Source organism: Panulirus ornatus, chromosome 9, assembly GCF_036320965.1.
Source record: "Panulirus ornatus isolate Po-2019 chromosome 9, ASM3632096v1, whole genome shotgun sequence".
In the NCBI taxonomy this organism is placed as follows: domain Eukaryota; kingdom Metazoa; phylum Arthropoda; class Malacostraca; order Decapoda; family Palinuridae; genus Panulirus; species Panulirus ornatus.
Window position 1 is genome coordinate 27,436,922 of NC_092232.1, and position 23,219 is coordinate 27,460,140.

At 44.8% G+C, this 23,219-nt stretch overlaps 1 protein-coding gene across 4 annotated transcripts in view; it reads left to right on the forward strand.

Moving 5' to 3' along the window:
- Positions 1–23,219, forward strand: part of LOC139750295 (carbohydrate sulfotransferase 4-like) — a 159,538-nt gene that overhangs the window by 105,358 nt on the left and 30,961 nt on the right. The window contains exon 1 of one of the 4 annotated variants that reach the window (XM_071664917.1): positions 9,702–9,971. The exons of 2 other annotated variants lie outside the window; for them this stretch is intronic. In XM_071664917.1, the coding sequence (XP_071521018.1) occupies positions 9,930–9,971 (42 nt within the window). In that variant the 5' untranslated portion in view covers positions 9,702–9,929. Of the gene's footprint in view, positions 1–9,701; positions 9,972–18,588; positions 18,809–23,219 lie in introns of those variants that run through there. One more of the 4 variants, XM_071664918.1, reaches the window with a different exon arrangement.

Here is a 23,219-nt window from a genome sequence, read left to right on the forward strand (position 1 = left end):
GCGACTGTCACTCACTGAGCCATCAGTAATGATAAGGTTCTCCCGCCTGCAACTCACCTGGTCGCTGGGGCTGTAATGGTGGGACACGTTACGCCGTAAACAAGGACTGTCGCAGAGCCTTACGAAAAGACTGAAGCAAACTCTTATAGAGTTAATAAAAGATTGAAATACAGTCTTATGGCCTTAAGAAAACACTGAAGTACAGTTTTAGGACCTTAACAAAAGAGTGACGTACAGTCTTATGCCTTTAACAAAAGACTGGAGCACGGTCTTAGGGTCTTAACAAAAGATTGAAACACGGTCTTAGGGCCTTAACAAAGGACCTGACTCAGCTGTGGCCTCCATGAGCACTCCGCATGCGCGCGCACCACGCAGGGTATCCACCTCTGAAGGCTTGAATATTCCTCTACTGTTTTTGTCTACCTAACACGATGTAACTCTGACCTAGCATAAGTTACCTGGAACAGCTGACCGTACTAACGTTAAAGTCGGTCAGTTGTATATTACGATATTATTACGAGTGTGTGTAAGGTCTCCAGCTGTCATCCGGTACAGGTGGCCCGACATTTATGTCTACATAAAAGCAATGTAATTCCTGGGAGCTTGGCTCTGTGGCCACATACCCAACACTTGGGTAACTCTCCTATTACCAAGCAATGCCTTACAACACACGCCCAACGAGCGGCCCCGAGCCTGGGTCCTGCGCTGGGTAACCAGCAGCAGCAGTGTGTGTACCCAGACGTGCCCGGCATGCCGGCCACACACACAACTGCCAACTCTACTACATGCCTCGTAGATGCATGAGTTAGACTTTTCTCTCTCCAATTATATCGTTCTCCATCTTGCTCGCCACTGTCACTCTGACCTTCATACTTTTTCTTCGGAATTCTTCCCAGTTCTTGCTATCTGCCCATGGCTACCTCCCAGCTATGTGGACCTACTCCCAGTATTATCACCCCGAATCATCGATGGGATTCATTCCACACACATCTCTTCCATCCTGTACTTAGTATCACAGTCATGACGTATATTTTTGCATTCCTTCATGTACTGCATCGCTATCATGTGTCATTACGTACGTAATCCTTTCCGGCTAAATACGAGACCAAAGGAAGATCACCATACGTAGCGTAGCGTGTGTTCAGCGTTATGGTATACCGGACCATTGACAACAATGTTCCCGAGTGTCAGGTATCGCGGGCACCTCCGCCTCCTCGCTGCTCTCGCCCACTACCGACCCCCTCACATAACCTCTCGTTCCTCCCACATCCCGTACCCTCTCCCTCCTGGTCCTCATTATCCACCCACCTGGTACGCCTCTCCGACACGGCCTTTCCACCTAGTATCTTATCTACTCGAGCTCTCTCTCCCTCCCTCCCCGCCACGTCCAGTCATACCGCCTCCTTCATCCCCCCACCCCCCACCACCACCCACCACCACCACGTACGGCCCATCGCCATGATGGTGAGACTCATGTTCACGACGGTGCGATCCTCGGGTACCATGGTGAGGCCTTCATACCTAAGGGTCGTATCGTCGTACTCAAGGGTCGTACCGTCGTACTCAGGGGTCGTACTATCGTAATTAAGAGTCGTCACATCGTTCTCAGGAGCTTTTATCTCTACTCCTCGAGCATAAACGTTCAACCTCTCCCATGGCCATCCTCCACGCCATCCTGTACCCTCCACCTCGGCAGATCCTTACGCACTAAAATCCCCGGCACACTCTCCTCGCGTTCCCTCTCTACATCTTGATACACAGCACGACCAAGAGGGAGACAACTGCTGCAGAGACGAATTCTTACATGTTAATCAACACATGGGAAGACAGAACAAAGAGTCTCTCACAATGAGTCAAGTTCAGATGAAAGTTAGCTTTTGTCTACCACTTCTTCTCTGAGAAATCGCCAAGACTGATGCCAAGGTCGTGGAATTATCGCAAATCTCTTGGTTTTCATAATCAAGGAGTCACTAGCTTAAAAAGCTACTATATGATATACGTACAACTGCGTAAAAAAAAGTTATTTTACAATCATTTCATAAAGTATATATAAAACAGGTGAAGAGTCTGAAGCCACACACGCGTGTCAAATGCTCTAGATCTTTCGATCGCTACGACCAAAATTTGACCCTAATCCCTGAGAAGGACCAGAGACAAGTCACACACATAAGAGATCACCAGGAGACCGAGCACTCTGCAATCTGTACTGGTGATCAGAATAAGGAAATGGGACTTTTTAAGTGTCTGAGAAAGTGAAACTGAAGGTTATTTTCAAAGACTTTAGAAGTATGATAAAAAAGAGAGAGCAATAGGGTGATAATGAGCGGGGTGACAGCATTCTCTTGTCTTCGGAATGGCTTGCACCAAGGCGTCTATGTTTTTAGACAGCTCAAACAGGCGAGCAAGGATGGTTAGGTGGCTCAGGGTCGCACGCCCCTAGTGCTTGAGGAAGTACGCCATCTAGGCCAGACGCCTTTGAGCAAGGAGAGAACCTGGAAGACCCGGCGAGAGGAGAACAGGAATTAAAGACAGACCCAGTGGAAGGAGATGGTACGGAGGATCAGATGTAGAATCAACTCAAGTTGAATCAGAGAAGAGCTGAATTAGGGAGACTTAGCTGCAGACTGATCAGGTTGTCAGGGAGGAGGAAAGGTGGAGTTTCAAAAGTTATTGGACATGTTTTTGGCTAAGGACCAAAGTGATTTGTCTCTAGAAATCAAGTCAGCACACTTCCGAATGTGTCTGACTTTACGGGAAACAGTTTGACGGTGACCCTGGGCAGAAATGAAAGCGATGAAGTTTTCAGAGGAAGGGTAGAGAGTTTCATGGCCCGGAACGCTATGTCCCTAATGCAACGGGCATGAGTGCAGGAGCGATCAACGCACGACTCGTGGATGAATGGTATGGTAGAAGACGGAATGTAAGATTCCATCGCAGCCAAGATAACTTCTGCTATGTGTTCAGCACAGCACAAGACATCCCGGCCAGCCACGATCCCAGGGGAAAGTCAGCGAAGTAACCACCACCCAGGGATGACTGCTGACCTCTCCCACAGTGACAACGTTGGCTTTACGAGGGAGGAAGGAGGCGACCTGAGGTAGGTGAGCCTACTTCAAGGCGGTAGAAATAAGATTATGGTCGGGGAGCCATAATGGGACCGAAATGGTGCAACTTTAATAAGATGATTCAGATGTATTAAAGAAAAGATGGAAGAGTCGTTTTGATGGTCAAGAAGTCATGTTAGGTGTTTGATTATCTATTCCAGGTCGTTGAGGAAGGAAAAAATTCGACAGCAGGGAATGTGGAAAATATCATTTTATATCTATTTTCTGGATAAAGGTAAGGAAAAGCCGAGGAGGAGATTGGAAGGTTGAGTGCCTCACGTGTTGTGTTTGAGGCAGAAAAACTGCGACTCTGTGGATGGACTGCCAGTATAAGTGAAGCAAAAGAGCAAAAAACAGCGACCTGGGCCAGGGCGGGGCCCCGACTAGGATAGTGGTTCAGTACAGCGCCACCAGCACGAGCTAACCTTCCCCAGACCCAGGCGGGAGTAACCCCTGTGGACGGTGATGCCCGTCACCTGCTGGCATGTGTCACCTACTAACACTACCATGTTACTGCATTATCAGACAACCTAATGAAAAGGCATCCAAGGGAATGATGGTATCAATAACAAGAATGTGTTCTGAGCGAAATTATGACACAATGTGTATGGAAAGATACATAGGGAACATCATCAATATATATATATCTGACCTGACTTACGGATGTTGTGTGAAGCACAAGTCTGCTTACCGTTCCACTAACAACACTGTGATACCTCGGACTCTCACCTACCCCCGACCTGTCAACCCTTCTTTCCCAACATGTCAGTTAAGGCAGTCTCCCACTCACCACTGATGGCTCCTTCCTTTGAACTTACAATTATGCTATACCGTAGCATCGTGTTTACCAGGACGAATGCACTGTGCAGTCATCATCCGCTCACAGACATAACAGATCATGACAGTAAGTTCCACTCAACACTTGCTGCGTCCCCCACAATGCAACATAGCCAGAATAATAAGTTTCCATGAAAATATCATTTTTAGAATATCGAATACGTCTTTATGCTCCAGGTTAAACCATCTTATAAGTGATAAGAAAATTAAACTCAAGTTATGGGAACGAAAAGTGTAAAGCATACATAGTAGGTCATCTTAAGGTTTCAAGTTGTGACCAAGGTTGTAGGTTATAGTGTGTGTGACACCTGATGAAGAGACGGACGGGCAAAGTGATCCTCAGGCGCCTACCATGCTACGGACGCCAAACAAAAACTGGAAAGTGCCAGAGTGCTCTGATTCCTCTATACCACGAAGGTGTGGGCCACAACTCATGAACTGCTCACGCAGCAAGATGTGTGTGTGTGTGTGTGAGTGTGTGTGTGTGTGTGTGTGTGTGTGTGTGTGTGTGTGTGTGTGTGTGTGTGTGTGGCTATAATGAAGTACCCAGCACTACCAGGCAGGGAGGGTCTGCCCACCTAAAGCATTACATAAGATCACCGGGCGCCTTACAGCGCCATTATCGATGTGTGTCAAACACTGGCATGGGTCGCGCTTCATTGTGTGACAGCGCACGAGATTACCCCAGGTGAACATGTCACTCGATAGTAGTGACGGACTGGAAAAGTGGGGTAACTGACTGAATTATACAACGGTACAGGACTGTGTTTGTCATAACGGTACAGGACTGTGTTTGTCATGGCGGTACAGGACTGTGTTTGTCATAGCGGTACAGGACTGTGTTTGTGATAGTAGTACAAAGTTGTATTTGCCAAAGAGGTACAGGGCCGTATTTTGTCACAGCAGTACAATGCCCCGTTTGTCACAACGGTACATATAACGCTACAAGGATGTGTCATAATGGACCATACACCAATTTGTTACAAGGATGTGTCATTACGGAACATGTAACACAAAGATATTGGTCAAGAATGGCTTATATAACAGGAACATGGGAGAGCAGTGTACACAACCATATCTTATCTCCTGGGTTCCTGCTATGGTGGGTTATGTAACGCCCATGCCCATTCTGCGTCAGGTATGACTGGGTATATACATAATGACACATAGGTCGATTACCTTCAAGGGTATTATTACGTTTCCGGGTATATGAACTTAAAAAATTATCTGCATACACACACACACACACACACACACACACACACACACACATATATATATATATATATATATATATATATATATATATATATATATATATATATATATATATATATATATATATATATTTTTTTTTTTTTTTTTTTTTTTTCCTTTACATATTCGCTTCATCTCGCTTTAGCAAGGTAGCGTCAAGAAAAGAGGAGTGAGCCCTAGAGGGTATATCCTCATTTGGCCCACCTCTTCATTCCTTCTTTTGGAAAATTATAAATGGGAGGGGAAATTTTTTTTTCATATTATTCGCCATTTCCCGCGTTAGCGAGGTAGTGTTAAGAACAGAGGACTGAGCCTTTGAGGGAATATCCCCACTTGGCCCCCTCCTCTGTTCCTTCTTTAGGAAAACTAAAAACGCGAGGGGATGATTTCCTGCCCTCCGCTCCCTTCCCTTTTAGTCGCCTTCTACAACACGCAGGGAATACGTGGGAAGTATTCTTTCTCCCCTATCTCCTATATTGTTTACCAAATGGCGTCCTAGCTATTGTCTCTTCGTTGTATATCAACTGACTTATATTTCCTTCTTGTATCTCTCCTGATGATGTGATTATTACACCAAAATGCACTTGGGAAATTATCGTGTTTCATTTTCCCCGTGGACTCATAGAAATGAGAGAGAGAGAGAGAGAGAGAGAGAGAGAGAGAGAGAGAGAGAGAGAGAGAGAGAGAGAGAGAGAGAGAGAGAGTTGATAGAGATGCTCTGTGGAAGGTATTAAGAATATATGGTGTGGGAGACAAGTTGTTAGAAGCAGCGAAAAGTTTTTATCGAGGATGTAAGGCTTGTGTACGAGTCGGAAGAGAGGAAAGTGATTGGTCCTCAGTGAATGTTGGTTTGCGGCAGGGATGCGTGATGTCTCCATGGTTGTTTAATTTGTTTATAGATGGGGTTGTTAGGGAGGTGAATGCAAGAGTTTTGGAGAGAGGGGCAAGTATGCAGTCTGTTGTGGATGAGAGGGCTTGGGAAGTGAGTCAGTTGTTGTTCACCGATGATACAGCGCTGGTGGCTGATTCATGTGAGAAACTGCAGAAGCTGGTGACTGAGTTTGGTAAAGTGTGTGAAAGAAGAAAGCTGAGAGTAAATGTGAATAAGAGCAAGGTTTTTAGGTACAGTAGGGTTGAGGGACAAGTCAAGTGGGAGGTAAGTTTGAATGGAGAAAAACTGGAGGAAGTGAAGTGTTTTAGATATCTGGGAGTGGATTTGGCAGCGGATGGAACCATGGAAGCTGAAGTGAGTCACAGGGTGGGGGAGGGGGCGAAAGTTCTGAGAGCGTTGAAAAATGTCTGGAACGCGAGAACATTATCTTGGAAAGCAAAAATGGGTGTGTTTGAAGGAATAGTGGTCCTGACAATGCTATATGGTTGCGAGGCATGAGCTATAGATAGAGTTGTGCGGAGGAGGGTGGATGTGCTGGACATGAGATGTTTGAGGACATTATGTGGTGTGAGGTGGTTTGACTGAGTAAGTAATAAAAGGGTAAGAGAGATGTGTGGTAATAGAAAGAGTGTGGTTGAGAGAGCAGAAGAGGGTGTTTTGAAATGGTTTGGTCACATGAAGAGAATGAGTGAGGAAAGATTGACCAAGAGGATATATGTGTCAGAGGTGGAGGGAACGAGAAGTGGGAGACCAAATTGTAGGGGGAAGGATGGAGTGAAAAAGATATCGAGTGATCGGGGCTTGAACATGCAGGAGGGTGAAAGGCGTCCGAGGAATAGAGTGAATTGGAACGATGTGGTATACCGGGGTCGACGTGCTGTCAATGGATTGAACCAGGGCGTGTGAAAAGTCTGGGGTAAACCATGGAAAATTTTGTGGGGCCTGGATGTGGAAAGGGAGCTGTGGTTTCGGTGTATAATACATGACAGCTAGAGACTGAGTGTGAACGAATGTGGCCTTTGTTGTCTTTTCCTAGCGCTACCTCGCGCGCATGCGGGGGAAGGGGGTTGTTATTTCATGTGTGACAGGTTGGCGACGGGAATGAATAAGGGCAGACAGTATGAATTATGTACATGTGTACATATGTATATTTCTGTGTGTGTGTGTATATATATATACGTATACGTTGAGATGTATAGGTATGTATATGTGCGTGTGTGGACGTGTATGTATATACATGTGTATGTGGGTGGGTTGGGCCATTCTTTCGTCTGTTTCCTTGCGCTACCTCGCTAACGCGGAAGACAGCGACAAAGTATAATATATATATATATATATATATATATATATATATATATATATATATATATATATATATATATATATATATATATATATATATGAAATTCAGGTCTTCCTTGACAACTTTCAAAGATTTACTGGCAACTCCATTAGCACAACGGTACAGACCCTGAGCACGGTGGTGCGAACCTCGTGTACTACGGTACAGACCTTGAGCACAATGGTACGATCGTTGGACACGACGCTACTACCTCTGAGCACGACGGTACGATCTTTGAGCACGACGGTACGACCCACGAACACAACGGTACGATCCTTGAGCACGACGGTACGACGCACGAACACAACGGTACGATACCTGAGCACGACGGTACGACCCAAGAACACGACGGTACTACCTCTGAGCACGACGGTACGACTCACGAACACAACGGTACGATCCTTGAGCACGACGGTACGAAACTTGAGTCGAACAGCCTGGTCTTTGACTTAACCACTTAAGGGGTCAGGTCAGAAGCCTGGCCTTCTTACTGTCGTGCTCGAGGGGTCAAACTACTGTTCCTTTACATTCCTAAAGTGATGACATCATGGTGACCCCTAATGACATTCCCAAGGTCAGAATGGTGACCTCATGGTGACCCCCGCTTCCCCACCAAGGGTCACCAGGAAACAGCTGGTGACACTGGCCACGTCTAGTGTACGAGAAACGCGCGAGTCATGTCTAGCGAGACTCGCACCTTCAGGCAGGGTCAGCCGTGGCTGCCTCATCATGAGTCGGGTATGAGGGGGTCAGTCAGCCCCCAGGCCTCTCGTCAGCTGGTTATTTTGGCCCCAGACTTTGTTTACAGCGTTGGTGGTAGGGGTGGCGGCTGGATGTTGGACTGCCTCTTGTTACTGTTCTTGTTGTTGTTGTTGTTGTTGTTGTTGTTGTTGTCGGTGGTGGCGGCTAACTGGTGCACTGGTTCTTGTTGTCGTTGTTGTTGAGGTTGTTGTTGTTGGTGGCAGCTGACTGGTGTGTTGGTTGTTGCTGTTGTTCTTGGTGCTGGTGGTGCTGTTGTTGTGTTGTGTGGTGGTGTTGGTAGTTGGCCGGGGAGGAGTGAGGCCAGCCGGTGCTGGGGAAGGGGAACCACGTCAGAGGAGCCTTGCTACTTGCTTCATGCCTCGTTGCTGAACCTCAGTTCTCGTTCCAAAAAGCAACTTATATATAATCTAATTTTACTTCCTCTTACTGATCAGATAATCTCCCTAATCCCCTTATGATTTTCCTTTAATCTATGATCAACGTGCGACCGTGAGTTGTTGCTAGCCATTGAATCTAACACCACAAGCCTCCAGAGACAAGCGCTCGTGGAGTCCCAGGGGTACTGAGCCACCACCTCCACACCAGCACCAGGACCGGATCCCTTACCAGGGAGTATAAGGGTCCTGACGAGGACGTCTGTTACACCACAGGAGGTCAGCAACACAGAGCGTAGTGTGTGAAGACAACAACAACAACAAAAAAAAAAACAGACGTGCATTATCATTTTTTTTTTAACTACATTGGCGCAAATACTGTAACGTCAGCCGTGGCCTTGAAGCCAGACATTTGTCCAGTCTATTTCTAAACACATATATATGTTCTGCTCTCGACTATTATTCGCAGGTTACTACATATGTGAAGAATCCTGTGGAAGGAATGATACTTTGCCTCGTCGAAATAAAACAATTACGACACGAATCTGTCTCCATTATGAACAGGTCAAATCACTTGAGCTAATCTTTATAACTGCTTACACGAACACTCGAAGTAGCCATAATGCTTATAGCAAATCATATCTTCAAATTCTCTTTCCTAAGACAAGTAAGTTAAGGTCGTCTTGACAGCTGTGAAGGAATTCACGTTTCAGTGCGGTAACCATACTGGTAGTTCACTGTTGGGCAAGGTAAAGTAGCCAAACCTGATGACAATACTCAACATGGGAACACATTAGACAACTGTTAAGAGTCAGGCTTTCGACTGCCTTACTTATCAGTCCCAAATTACAGTCGTCTTCCTTTATCATTTTGACTCAAGTGCTTACTTGGTTTTAAGCCATCGAAGATAAACAATGCAAAGTGTCGCTTGCCGTTTCATCTTTCCAACCGATATGTAAAAATATGCCACTATCTTAACTGTTCACTTATCGTTACAGCTTTATCTCTCAGCTCAAGTGTCTTTCTGTGTACAATGATATATTCTTCAAAACAGCCCAATATCAAGGTCATCAATACATGCGAGTTGGAGAGATAACTGGCCCCCAGACTGACCCCTGTGGCAGACCACTTGTCACACCTAACCGTCAGTCACCACTCTGTTTACGACCAGTCCATCAGTTTCATGAGCCACTGAATTCTACAACACCATCTGTATACACCATAAGACTCAACTTTCCCTCGTAATATTTGATGCGGGATTCTAGTGAACAATTTCGGAAAATCTATGACATGAATCGCTGTATTCATCGCCATACTTTACAAATTACATAAAAAATATCAGTCAAATTTACAAGACGTGAATGATTGCTTCTACAACCAAGCCACCAATAGTTGATCCAATGGTGAGTATGTAAATGATTTACAGTTTTGTTACGATTGTTTTGTAAAGTTTACTAAGTAGGTCGAGCTAAGTGAACGATAACTTCCTGGCCAGGAATTACTGCCTTAGTTGGAATACCTGTGGAACACCAGCAAACGTCCACTCCTGAACAACTTTCCCCGTAAGAAATGCTGCTGATAAGAGCAACCAAGAGTCGAACTATTTCACATTTAGTTTCATTCTTCGTGGAGGGAGAGAACGTCACTTTCTTTCTCTCGAATACTGACAGCAAGTTTCAGTTGTGTAGCTTAAGATGTTGTCATCTGCTGCTGGCACCGGGATTCCAACTGGAACATCAATTGTGTGGCTGTTAATACGGTTGGCACAAGACATCATTATGACCTCTGATCATGGCCATGATCGACGCCTCCATTCTCCGTAAGCGATGGATCAAGTGACTTGGTAATGTCTAACTCATGTTTCAACATAACTGTAGGATTCTTTACCGTTTCTTTTACTATTTTCAGCACTATCCGTTTCCTATGAACGTTAATACATGTCGATATAAATCAACACAAATTAATACACATTTCCATGATGTTGGTTCCTGTTCTCTTCGATTTCCTTGTGTAGTTTCTTCAAACAAGAGGCATGTATACCTCACCAAGCGTTAGGTGTAAGGGTCGTCTACCCCCTACACCTCGTGCGGGGTCCAAGCCTCTTCAGTCTGCACCAGCCAGGCTGGCAGGCCACACTCCTGGAGGACGATCGTCGCTGCTGCTACACGCGTTCCATGCACTACTCTGACTGCCTTCCTTGAACCGTCTCCCAGGCTACGTCCATATACCATTTGTAGTGACGATCTTCAGCCAAGACTGAGCGCGAGAATCACCAAGTGTCCTACCAAAATGTTGTCATCCTCACACACGTCGTGTTTCCTTCTGCACACACACACGGCGGGCACAGCAACTTGTCTATTACGAGAGGTGGGAGATGCACCATCCCAGACCTGCTACTTTCACCATCATTCGGCAATCACGCACACACACACACGTGTAAAACTCCCTTTCCGTAACACACAAATAGTAAAATACCCACAAAATTTGCCCAACTTGGAGGAGAGAAGAATGAGAGGTGACCTGACCGCAACCTTTAGGTTTTGAAACCAGACTGGTGATGGAGACAGTGAACACTACTTTGAGAGATGTGGGGGTAATGCAACCAGAGGGAACAGCGTGAAATTATCAATAAACTTGTTGAAACAAAGATGTACTTTTACAATAAGAGTGGTGGATTAATGAAACAGAATGACTGAAGATAAGGTTAATGTAGACAGCGGACATAAATTCAAGAGGTGATATGATAAAATAGATGAGGCCCGTCGACTGTAAAACTCCTTCCCCGTGCAGTACAAAAAAATATAAACTGACTAACACACACACACACACACACACACACACACACACACAATCATCCATATTTACAAGACTAAAATCATTACACATTATCGGTTGCTCTACAATTACTCATAGCTAATCATAATTCTTCGCAACAGTAATACATATGTTTAGCGTGTTGCAGGACTATTGAATATACGAGTAACAAGCACAAGTCCTCCCTGTTGTGAGCAGTAACTGCTAACTGACGGACATGCACACGTTAGCAATACTCGTGGTCTGCTGCAGAAGACACGGCTGCATGCTACATATCTCTCGGCTGTGAAAGGTTATTCCAATGCCGACAGAATTCTGCAGTATATGATCTTGAATACTACGGTGTGCGAGCGACTGAACTTAATAAGACAGAGTCGCCAGCAGCCCTTGCAGATGATGCATACCTCACACACACACACACACACACTACTATGAGTACAATTAAGTGGGAAAACACTTTACACATTCTGTGCAACACAGGGACCACTCACACGTCCCTGGGAGGCGGAAGTTGGTTGGAAGCTTGCTGAGGGTCCGTTCGGGACGGTTCACTCGACCAAAGGTTCTCTCGCCTTGGTGGTATGACTGATCCAAGACTTGGGTACAGCCGTCCGGAGAGCAGAGCACCATGATGGGTCGAAGGCGGGCCTCGTCGTAAGGCAAATAACGTCCCCCATGAAGGGAGACCTTGTGGTCGTGAGGCAAAAATGCGTACTGCCCTCACATGTCTTGGTGCCCCATCTTTCACATGGTCGCAGTAGGGTAGTCTGTCTCTCTGGACTGAGAGAGAGAGAGAGAGAGAGAGGAAGGAAGACTGTTGACTGATACTTTAATATATTCTCATCTGACTTTTACTGAGGAAGATGATATATATCAATGGGGTACGACCAACGGCTCACTTTTCGTTGGTGAAAGACAGACACTTGCAGTCTTTGTCCTTTATCTTCTCTCTCTCTCTCTCTCTCTCTCTCTCTCTCTCTCTCTATATATATATATATATATATATATATATATATATACGAATATAGTGCGTAGAAACGCGCACCTTCATAGAACATACAAACCTCCAACAGCCAGGATCGAACCCGGGACCCCTGTGCAAGAGGCGGGAATGCTAACCGCTAGGCTATGGGCCAAGGCTAGGCTAGGCTACGCTAGGCTGCTTGAGGTTTGTATGTTGTATGATATATATATATATATATATATATATATATATATATATATATATATATATATATATATATATATATATATATATATATTCTTTTCTTTCATACTATTCGCCATTTCCCGCCTCAGCGAGGTAGCGTTAAGAACAGAGGGCTGGGCCTCTAAGGAAACATCCTCACCCGGCCCCCTTCTCTGTTCCTTCCTTTGGAAAATTAAAAAAAAAAAATGAGAGGGGAAGATTTCCAGCCCCCCGCTCCCTTCCCTTTTAGTCGCCTTCTACGACACGCAGGGAATACGTGGACTCCGCCCACTCGAGGTAACATGGAGACTGAAAAGTCATCTTTGGGGCGGCTGTATTAGTGGGCGTACAGTCTCGACTAAAAACTTCTCCATTCAAAGGGGTCCACATTTCCCTGCTCTTGGAAGGAGCACAACAGCCTTCGGCTGCACAAGCCTTTAGAGTGTTCCTGTGTAACACCAGGACTTTCTCTCAGAGATAAAGTTCTGCAATAACAAATATACAGGATGTGATGTTGCCACGCCTGCTGAATCTGTTTATGGAAGGGGGGGGGGGGGGGGGGTTGAGTGAGCCGAGTGCAAGGGTCACGGGAGGAGGGGGTCTCCCGTATACTGGAGTGGGGTGGGGTGGGGTGGGGGGGATAAAAGCAACTATTGTTGCCAAGAAAGTTACAAGTTAATGATAAGTCAGGTGAAGTGATGAGACGCTGTAGCAGAGGTGAGAGGCGGTGAGTGAGGAATGTTTGAGTGTAAGTTTAGACGCGGAGGGCGTGGAGGGTGTAGAGTCATTAAGGCACCTGGGAGTAGACATGGCAGCAGATAAGGCCATGGGGGCTACAGCGAGCTTCAGGAAATAGCAGGGGTTAAGCCCCTAGCCGCAGTAGTGTATGGAAGGAGAGGTCAGAGTTCTTAACGGCAAAGACGGTCAGGTCTCAAGGAAGAATCGTGTTGTAGGGAAGCGTGTCTTGGGCCCTGAATGCGACACAAAGGAAGGCGGTTGTATGGGCTAGAAATCATATGCCTGAGGGTATGAGGTGTGAGGCGGGATGATCGCGTGAGAACTAACACAGTCAGGGAGATGAGCGGTAAAACGTGAGCGTAGCCTGATGATGAACGTCGAGTAGGTGTGCGCTGTTATGGTCCGGCCACGTGAAGACGATGACTGGCAGAGAGGAACTGTGAGTTCGAAGGAGAGAGAACAGGAGGCAGGAGACGACCGAGGATCAGGTAGAAGGATGCAGTAAAGAAGGCGATCAGGTATCGGGATCTGCATGTTCAGGACGGCGAGAGGTGCGTCAGGGAAGGGAGTGAACTGAAGCAGTACGTATGGTAGTACATGGGAGGCACGTGTTAATAGGCTGATCCAGGGCGTGTGAAGCCGTCAAAGTCAAGAATATGGTTGGTAAGGCTTCACTGTTGATGGTCAAATCTGTTTTATGATACGGCACGACAGCCAGAGACTGGAATAATGCAAATAAAATGGTATAACTTGGAGGGGGGAATGTATTCAGTATAATGAATGGAAATGGTGAACATCTTGTGGAGTTGAGTGCTGAAAAAGGATTGGTGAATGGGAAAACCTGGTTTAGAAAGGAAACACAAATGTATACGTGTGTGAATAAGAGAGATGGTCAGCGAGCATTATTGGATTACATATTTATTGACAGGTATGTAAAAGAGAGACTTTTGCACATAAATGTGCTGATAAGGGCAGCTGGGGGAGGAATGTCTGATCACTATTTTGTACAGGTTCTCGGAAGGAGGAAACGATATTGGCAAGAATAAAGGTTAGAGTAAGTGAGCTTGGAAAAGAAACTTTTTTTTTCCATACATATTCGCCACTTCCCGCGTTAGCGAAGTAGCATCAGAACAGAGGACCGAGCCTTAGAGGGAATATCCTCACTTGGCCCTCTTCTCTGTTCCTTCTTTTGGAAAATTAAAAACGAGAGGGAAGGATATCCAGCCCCCGCCCCCTCCCCTTTTAGTCGCCTTCTACGACACGCAGGGAATACGTGGGAAGTATTCCTTCTCCCCTATCCCCAGGGATAAGGAAAAGAAACTTGTTTGAAGAAATTACAGGAAAGGCTGCGTGCAGAAAAGCAAAAGGTGAGAGCAAATAAAATAAGGAGTGGGTGAGGAAGGGGAGGTATTAGGAAGCAGTGATGACATGTGCGGGAGATGCACGTAGCATGCGAAATGTGGAAGTGGGCAGATTAGAAAGGGGAGTGAGAGGTGGGACGAAGAAGGAAAGTTGCTAATGAAAAAGTTATGGAGGCGTTTGGACGATACTTACAGGGAAAGAGAGCAGATAATTGGAGGATGTATAAGAGAAAGCGGCAGGAGGACAAGAGGAAGGTGCAGATATTAAAAAGGGTGCAAATGAGAGTTGGAGTGAGCGAGTATCATTAGGTGTGTTGGAAGGAGGTTAATAACATCCGAAAAACAAGAGAACAAACTGGAACATCGGTTAAGGGAGGATAGAGGGGAAGCGCTTAAAGGTGATGAGGTGAAGAGGAGTGAGTATTTTGAAGGATTGTTGAGTTTGTTCATGATAGGGTGGCAGACGTAGGGTGTTTGGGTTGGGGTGGTATGCGAAGCGAGAGTCATGAGATTGGTTCGGTGAAGAGACAACAGGTAACGAAAGCCTTGCGTAAAATGAAATGTGACAAGGTGGCTTGAATGGACAGTACTGCAGATGAATTTATGAAGGGGGTGAAATTTATCAAGAAAGGGTGTGGCTTCACTGTTGAATTGATGGTAAGAATTTTCAATATATGTTCGGATCATGGTGAGGTGTATGAAGACTGGCGGTATGCATGTATAGAACCACTTCATAAAGGCAAGGGGGATAAAGGTGACTGTTCAAACTTCAAACTACAGAGGCATAAGTTAGTTGAGTATTCCTGGAAAATTATATGAGAGGTTATTGACTGAGAGAGTGAAGGCATGTACAAAACATCAGATTGGGGAAAAGCAGTGTGGTTTCAGAAGTGGTAGAGGGTGTGCGGATCAGGTGTCTACTTTAAAGAATGTGTAAGAGCTTTTGGATTTGGAGAAAGCATATGATAGGATTGATAAAGTCGTCGTGTGGGAGGAAAGCTGCTAGGAGTAGCTGTTTTTCATCAAGTGTATACGGCATGTTTTCGAGAAAGAAGAGAGGAGTGTGAATGATTCCAAGTTAAGTTTGATCTGTGGCAGAGATGTCTGATGCCACCATGGTTGTTTAACTTGTTTATGGATGGGATAGTGAGAGAGGTAAATGCCAGTCTTGGAGAGAGGGGCGAGTATGCAGCTTCCAGGGGATGAAAGAGTCTTGGAGGGGAGTCAGTTGCTCTTTGCTGTTGATCCAGCACTGGTGTCAGACTCGAGTGAGAAACTGTAGAAGTTGGTGACTCAGTTTGGAAGTGTTAGAAAGGAGGAAGGTGAGAGTAAGCTATGCTATCAGGCTTAGCCGGGTTCGGGGACAAGCTAGTTTAGGTGTGTTTGAATGGAGAAAAATTGGATACCCGGGATCGAAAATGATATCGAATGGAAGCATGGAAATGGAAGTGAGTCACAGAGTGCGAACGTTCTGGGAGCACTGAGAAATATGTGGAAAAACAATGTTATCTTTGGGGGAGGGAGGGTCGAAAATGGGTATGTTTAAATGTATAGTAGTCCCAACAATATTATATGGTTGCGAGGCATGGGTCTATAGATAAGGTTGTGTGGAGGAAGGTGGTATTGGAAATGAAATGTTTGAGGACAATATGTGGTGTGAGGTGGTTTGATCGATTAAGTAATGAAAAGGTAAGAGAGATGAATGGTAATAAAAAAGAGTGGGGTTGAGAGAGCAGAAGAGGGTATGTTGAAATAAATGGTTTGGATATATGGAGAGAATGAGTCATGGGGAACCTTATCTTCAGTAGGAAGACATAAACAGGCGCCACAATCAATTTTTTTCCTCTATCTTTTCGTTTCGAGATATACTCATCTCATGATCAGAATCTGGTATCATAACTAGAGTAAATAAGATGACTGAGTACGTTAAAGCAAATCACATCAACAATTCACATCAACATATATAATAAGACAGACATATGAAGTCGCAATACACTCTCATAAAGATATGCTGTCTCCCCAAACATTAGAACAATATCAAACCCCAAATTCCATTTATATAATTTTTTGCACGTGCATATGTACGTATGTTTTTGTACGTTATGTTTAGCCTGGCAACGGTGTGTGTTTTGTGAGCAGTGGAGGCAGGCTGGCAGGTCCGCGTGGTCACTATATATACTCCCTCCTCCCACGCACACACACACACACACACACACACACACACACACACACACCTACACACACACACACACACACACACACACACACACACACACACACACACACATGACGCTTGTCAGAGGAGACTTCTTGAAATGGGTCAGGCAGAGTGCCATGAGGGTTCTATAAGGGGACTATCTTGCTGATCTTTGTAAATGGCTCAACTGAAGGTAAAGATTCTGACCTGAATACATGTTTTGCAGGTGATGCAAAGGTTATGAGGAAAGTGAAAAGAGGCGAGGATTCCATCACCTTGCAAGGGGACCTACACAAACTCCAAAGGTGGTCTGATACATGGTTGATGAAATTTAATCCCGAGCAAATGTAAAGTAATGAGGATGGGACAGTGTGGAAGATGGCCTCAGTATGATTACTATCCAGCAGGAAGTAAGCCTCAGGATTCAGTATGTGTAAAGGCGTGTGAGTCGACAACGTCCCTAATCTGTGGCCAGAGTCCTGGTTGAGGAAGACAGTTATTTAAGGAAACAAACCGTCAGCTGGTAAATGTTAGAACAAAGTTCAGGTATATGGATGGACAAGGGGATATTTGGCAAACTGTTCATACCTTACATAAGAACAAAACTAGAGTATGCTTCTCAAGTTTAGTCACCGCACCTAAAGAAGCACGAAGAGCTAATAAAGAAGGTCCAGAGGAGGGCACAGTATGGTACCAGAAGCAAGAGGAATGAGTAAAGGGAAAGGTTAAATGCTTTATATTTGCCCATCATAGAAGAATGAGGGGTGACCTGATCACAACCTCAAAGTTCATGAAATAGAATGATGACGAAGACAAGTGAACGCTCCTTCGAAGTATGTAGCGACAGAGCAACCAGAGGACATATGATGGAATAACATGACTGAGGGCAATGCAGACGGCACATGTAGATTTAAGAAGTTGCATGACGGTGAAAAATGTTCACGAGATGGGGCCTCAAGGGTGTATAACTAAGATGCATGACAGTGAAAAATGTTTACGAGATGGGGCTTCAAGGGTGTATAACTCCTCTCCCTCACCCTCATCCAAATAGCACAAATAGGTAAACACACACGTGTATTGGGAGCACCCAGGGATGAACACCTGGTGCGGGTCCGGGGCAGAACATCTAGTGCAAGACCCAGGGTAGGACACCTGAGGGGCCTGGGGCAGAATATCTGGTACGGTTTCCGGAGCAGAACACCTGGTGCAGGACACAGGACCATCATACAGGCAGCCAACAACACTATGCACAACAAACACAATCCACCATTATAAACAACACTATACACAACAAACACAATCCACCATTATAAACACCTGCTAGAACACTTGCAGAACGTTCACGGAGTGTCCATATAATGTAGACCTACCTACGTTCCCGCACACGAGGAAAATTCAAAAAGTGAGAGTCGGTCGAGAAGGGCACTGAATCAACGAAACCATCTGCGCGTTCATCGAGGCAAACTCCTGACTGAGAGTAATACAGCCTCAGTGACACGTTTATTTACTCACTCAAAAAGAGAAGAGAACGTCGTAAGATTCCCACATCATCAATTGAATGAGTTTTCCGTTGTTTACATGCAGTCTCTTGCATCACGTAGACCACATTCATGGCACCGACAACGGACGCTTTATTCTTGCATGACACACCTGCATGAACGTAGATAACTTATCTCTGGATGGATTTGGTCCTGTTCTTGATGTGTTCGTCTGTAGACGAGATCGCCTCTGTGTGTAGTGCGGTGCGGGGAGGGAGCCTTACACTCGTGTGGCCCAAATTTTAAAACATTATCATCAATATCACCTGTGGAGCTCCGTGGTGTAGCGGTTAGCGTCCCTCACCGTGACGCATTCACGGGCCGCCCGAGTTCGAAGGCATAGTCAGAATCCTGGTTGTGGCAGTCCGTCCACAGTCAACCCAGCCGTTCATATCAGATAAAGGTTAGCCGATAAAGTGGGTACCTGGCTTAGGTTAGGAGGTATATATATATATATATATATATATATATATATATATATATATATATATATATATATATATATATATATATATATATTCCTATGAGTCCACGGGGAAAATGAAACTTGATAAGTTCCCAAGCGCACTTTCGTGTAATAATCACATCATCAGGGGAGACACAAGAGAGAAACGTAACAGTCAGTTGATATACAACGAAGAGAAGTAGCTAGGACGCCATTTGGTAAACATCAGATTGTCCAAGACAGACAACGAGCGTATCATAAACTTATTATGTAGTCAAGAAGGTGAATTTATATATATATATATATATATATATATATATATATATATATATATATATATATATATATATATATATATATATATATTCCTCGCGTGTCGTAGAAAGCGACTAGAGGGGACGGGAGCGGGGGGCCGGAAATCCTCCCCTCCTTGTATTAACTTTCTAAAATGGGAAACAGAAGAAGGAGTCACGCGGGGAGTGATCATCCTCCTCGAAGGCTCAGAGTGGGGTGCCTAAATGTGTGTGGATGTAACCAAGATGTGAAAAAAGGAGAGATAGGTAGTATGTTTGAGGAAAGGAACCTGGATGTTTTGGCTCTGAGTGAAACGAAGCTCAAGGGTAAAGGGGAAGAGTGGTTTGGAAATGTCTGGGGAGTGAAGTCAGGGGTTAGTGAGAGGACAAGAGCAAGGGAAGGAGTAGCAATACTCCTGAAGCAGGAGTTGTGGGAGTATGTGATAGAATGTAAGAAAGTAAATTCTCGATTAATATGGGTAAAATTGAAAGTTGATGGAGAGAGGTGGGTGATTATTGGTGCATATGCACCTGGGCATGAGAAGAAAGATCATGAGAGGCAAGTGTTTTGGGAGCAGCTGAATGAGTGTGTTAGCGGTTTTGATGCACGAGACCGGGTTATAGTGATGGGTGATTTGAATGCAAAGGTGAGTAATGTGGCAGTTGAGGGAATAATTGGTATGCATGGGGTGTTCAGTGTTGTAAATGGAAATGGTGAAGAGCTTGTAGATTTATGTGCTGAAAAAGGACTGATGATTGGGAATACCTGGTTTAAAAAGCGAGATATACATAAGTATACTTATGTAAGTAGGAGAGATGGCCAGAGAGCGTTATTGGATTACGTGTTAATTGACAGGCGTGCGAAAGAGAGACTTTTGGATGTTAATGTGCTGAGAGGTGCAACTGGAGGGATGTCCGATCATTATCTTGTGGAGGCTAAGGTGAAGATTAGTATGGGTTTTCAGAAAAGAGGAGTGAATGTTGGGGTGAAGAAGGTGGTGAGAGTGAGTGAGCTTGGGAAGGAGACCTGTGTGGGGAAGTACCAGGAGAGACTGTGTACAAAATGGAAAAAGGTGAGAACAATGGAAGTAAGGGGAGTGGGGGAGGAATGGGATGTATTTAGGGAATCAGTGATGGATTGCGCAAAAGATGCTTGTGGCATGAGAAGAGTGGGAGGGGGGCTGTTTAGAAAGGGTAGTGAGTGGTGGGATGAAGAAGTAAGAGTATTAGTGAAAGAGAAGAGAGAGGCATTTGGACGATTTTTGCAGGGAAAAAATGCAATTGAGTGGGAGAAGTATAAAAGAAAGAGACAGGAGGTCAAGAGAAAGGTGCAAGAGGTGAAAAAAAGGGCAAATGAGAGTTGGGGTGAGAGACTATCAGTAAATTTTAGGGAGAATAAAAAGATGTTCTGGAAGGAGGTAAATAGGGTGCGTAAGACAAGGGAGCAAATGGGAACTTCAGTGAAGGGCGTAAATGGGGAGGTGATAACAAGTAGCGGTGATGTGAGAAGGAGATGGAATGAGTATTTTGAAGGTTTGTTGAATGTGTCTGATGACAGAGTGGCAGATATAGGGTGTTTTGGTCGAGGTGGTGTGCAAAGTGAGAGGGTTAGGGAAAATGATTTGGTAAACAGAGAAGAGGTAGTAAAAGCTTTGCGGAAGATGAAAGCCGGCAAGGCAGCAGGTTTGGATGGTATTGCAGTGGAATTTATTAAAAAAGGGGGTGACTGTATTGTTGACTGGTTGGTAAGGTTATTTAATGTATGTATGACTCATGGTGAGGTGCCTGAGGATTGGCGGAATGCGTGCATAGTGCCATTGTACAAAGGCAAAGGGGATAAGAGTGAGTGCTCAAATTACAGAGGTATAAGTTTGTTGAGTATTCCTGGTAAATTATATGGGAGGGTATTGATTGAGAGGGTGAAGGCATATACAGAGCATCAGATTGGGGAAGAGCAGTGCGGTTTCAGAAGTGGTAGAGGATGTGTGGATCAGGTGTTTGCTTTGAAGAATGTATGTGAGAAATACTTAGAAAAGCAAATGGATTTGTATGTAGCATTTATGGATCTGGAGAAGGCATATGATAGAGTTGATAGAGATGCTCTGTGGAAGGTATTAAGAATATATGGTGTTGGAGGCAAGTTGTTAGAAGCAGTGAAAAGTTTTTATCGAGGATGTAAGGCATGTGTACGTGTAGGAAGAGAGGAAAGTGATTGGTTCTCAGTGAATGTAGGTTTGCGGCAGGGGTGTGTGATGTCTCCATGGTTGTTTAATTTGTTTATGGATGGGGTTGTAAGGGAGGTAAATGCAAGAGTCCTGGAAAGAGGGGCAAGTATGAAGTCTGTTGGGGATGAGAGAGCTTGGGAAGTGAGTCAGTTGTTGTTCGCTGATGATACAGCGCTGGTGGCTGATTCATGTGAGAAACTGCAGAAGCTGGTGACTGAGTTTGGTAAAGTGTGTGGAAGAAGAAAGTTGAGAGTAAATGTGAATAAGAGCAAGGTTATTAGGTACAGTAGGGGTGAGGGTCAAGTCAATTGGGAGGTGAGTTTGAATGGAGAAAAACTGGAGGAAGTGAAGTGTTTTAGATATCTGGGAGTGGATCTGTCAGCGGATGGAACCATGGAAGCGGAAGTGGATCATAGGGTGGGGGAGGGGGCGAAAATTTTGGGAGCCTTGAAAAATGTGTGGAAGTCGAGAACATTATCTTGGAAAGCAAAAATGGGTATGTTTGAGGGAATAGTGGTTCCAACAATGTTGTATGGTTGCGAGGCGTGGGCTATGGATAGAGATGTGCGCAGGAGGATGGATGTGCTGGAAATGAGATGTTTGAGGACAATGTGTGGTGTGAGGTGGTTTGATCGAGTAAGTAACGTAAGGGTAAGAGAGATGTGTGGAAATAAAAAGAGCGTGGTTGAAAGAGCAGAAGAGGGTGTTTTGAAATGGTTTGGGCACATGGAGAGAATGAGTGAGGAGAGATTGACCAAGAGGATATATGTGTCGGAGGTGGAGGGAACGAGGAGAAGAGGGAGACCAAATTGGAGGTGGAAAGATGGAGTGAAAAAGATTTTGTGTGATCGGGGCCTGAACATGCAGGAGGGTGAAAGGAGGGCAAGGAATAGAGTGAATTGGAGTCATGTGGTATACAGGGGTTGACGTGCTGTCAGTGGATTGAATCAGGGCATGTGAGGCGTCTGGGGTGAACCATGGAGAGCTGTGTGGGTATGTATATTTGCGTGTGTGGACGTGTGTATGTACATGTGTATGGGGGGGGGGGGGGCATTTCTTTCGTCTGTTTCCTTGCGCTACCTCGCAAACGCGGGAGACAGCGACAAAGTATAAAAAAAAAAAAAAAAAAAAAAAAAAAATATATATATATATATATATATATATATATATATATATATATATATATATATATATATATATATATATATATATATATATATATATATGTATATGTGTGTGTGTGTGTGTGTGTGTGTGTGGGTGTGTGTGTGTGTGTGTGTGTGTGTGTTTGTGTGTGTGCTAGGTTACTAAGATGGCCTTGATTAGGGCACCACCCGTATCGTCGTCTTACTAAAGTAGAAAAAAAGACACTTGAAACTATTGTATACTACATGCATGATGGTTATCATCATGTTCTCTCTCATTATTCACGTCGTCATGGGATCAACATGACAGCCTCTAACCTCTCCATGACCTCAGGTACCATCTTCGTTCCCCTCCCCCACACGGTCTCCGTAAGGTCTGTGCATGTTACTGTATGTTCCCCTCCCCTACAGGGTCTCCGTAAGGTCTGTGCATGTTACTGTATGTCAGGCGACCAAACTTGCATAAATTCCATTCAGGCCTAATATAAGCTTCAAGTCGTTTACTGATCATAGGTTTAACCGTACACACCAACACAGTTCTGATATCAACTAGTATATAGTCTACCTCCTTTATACTGACGACTCAACACTGTATTTCTCCACATCCTTCAATTCTGCTCCCTCTTCTCTCACTCGATCTGCATCTCGTCTTGACACAACTACCTCACTAAATTCAGATTTGGACAAGATAGCTCACTGGGGTAGA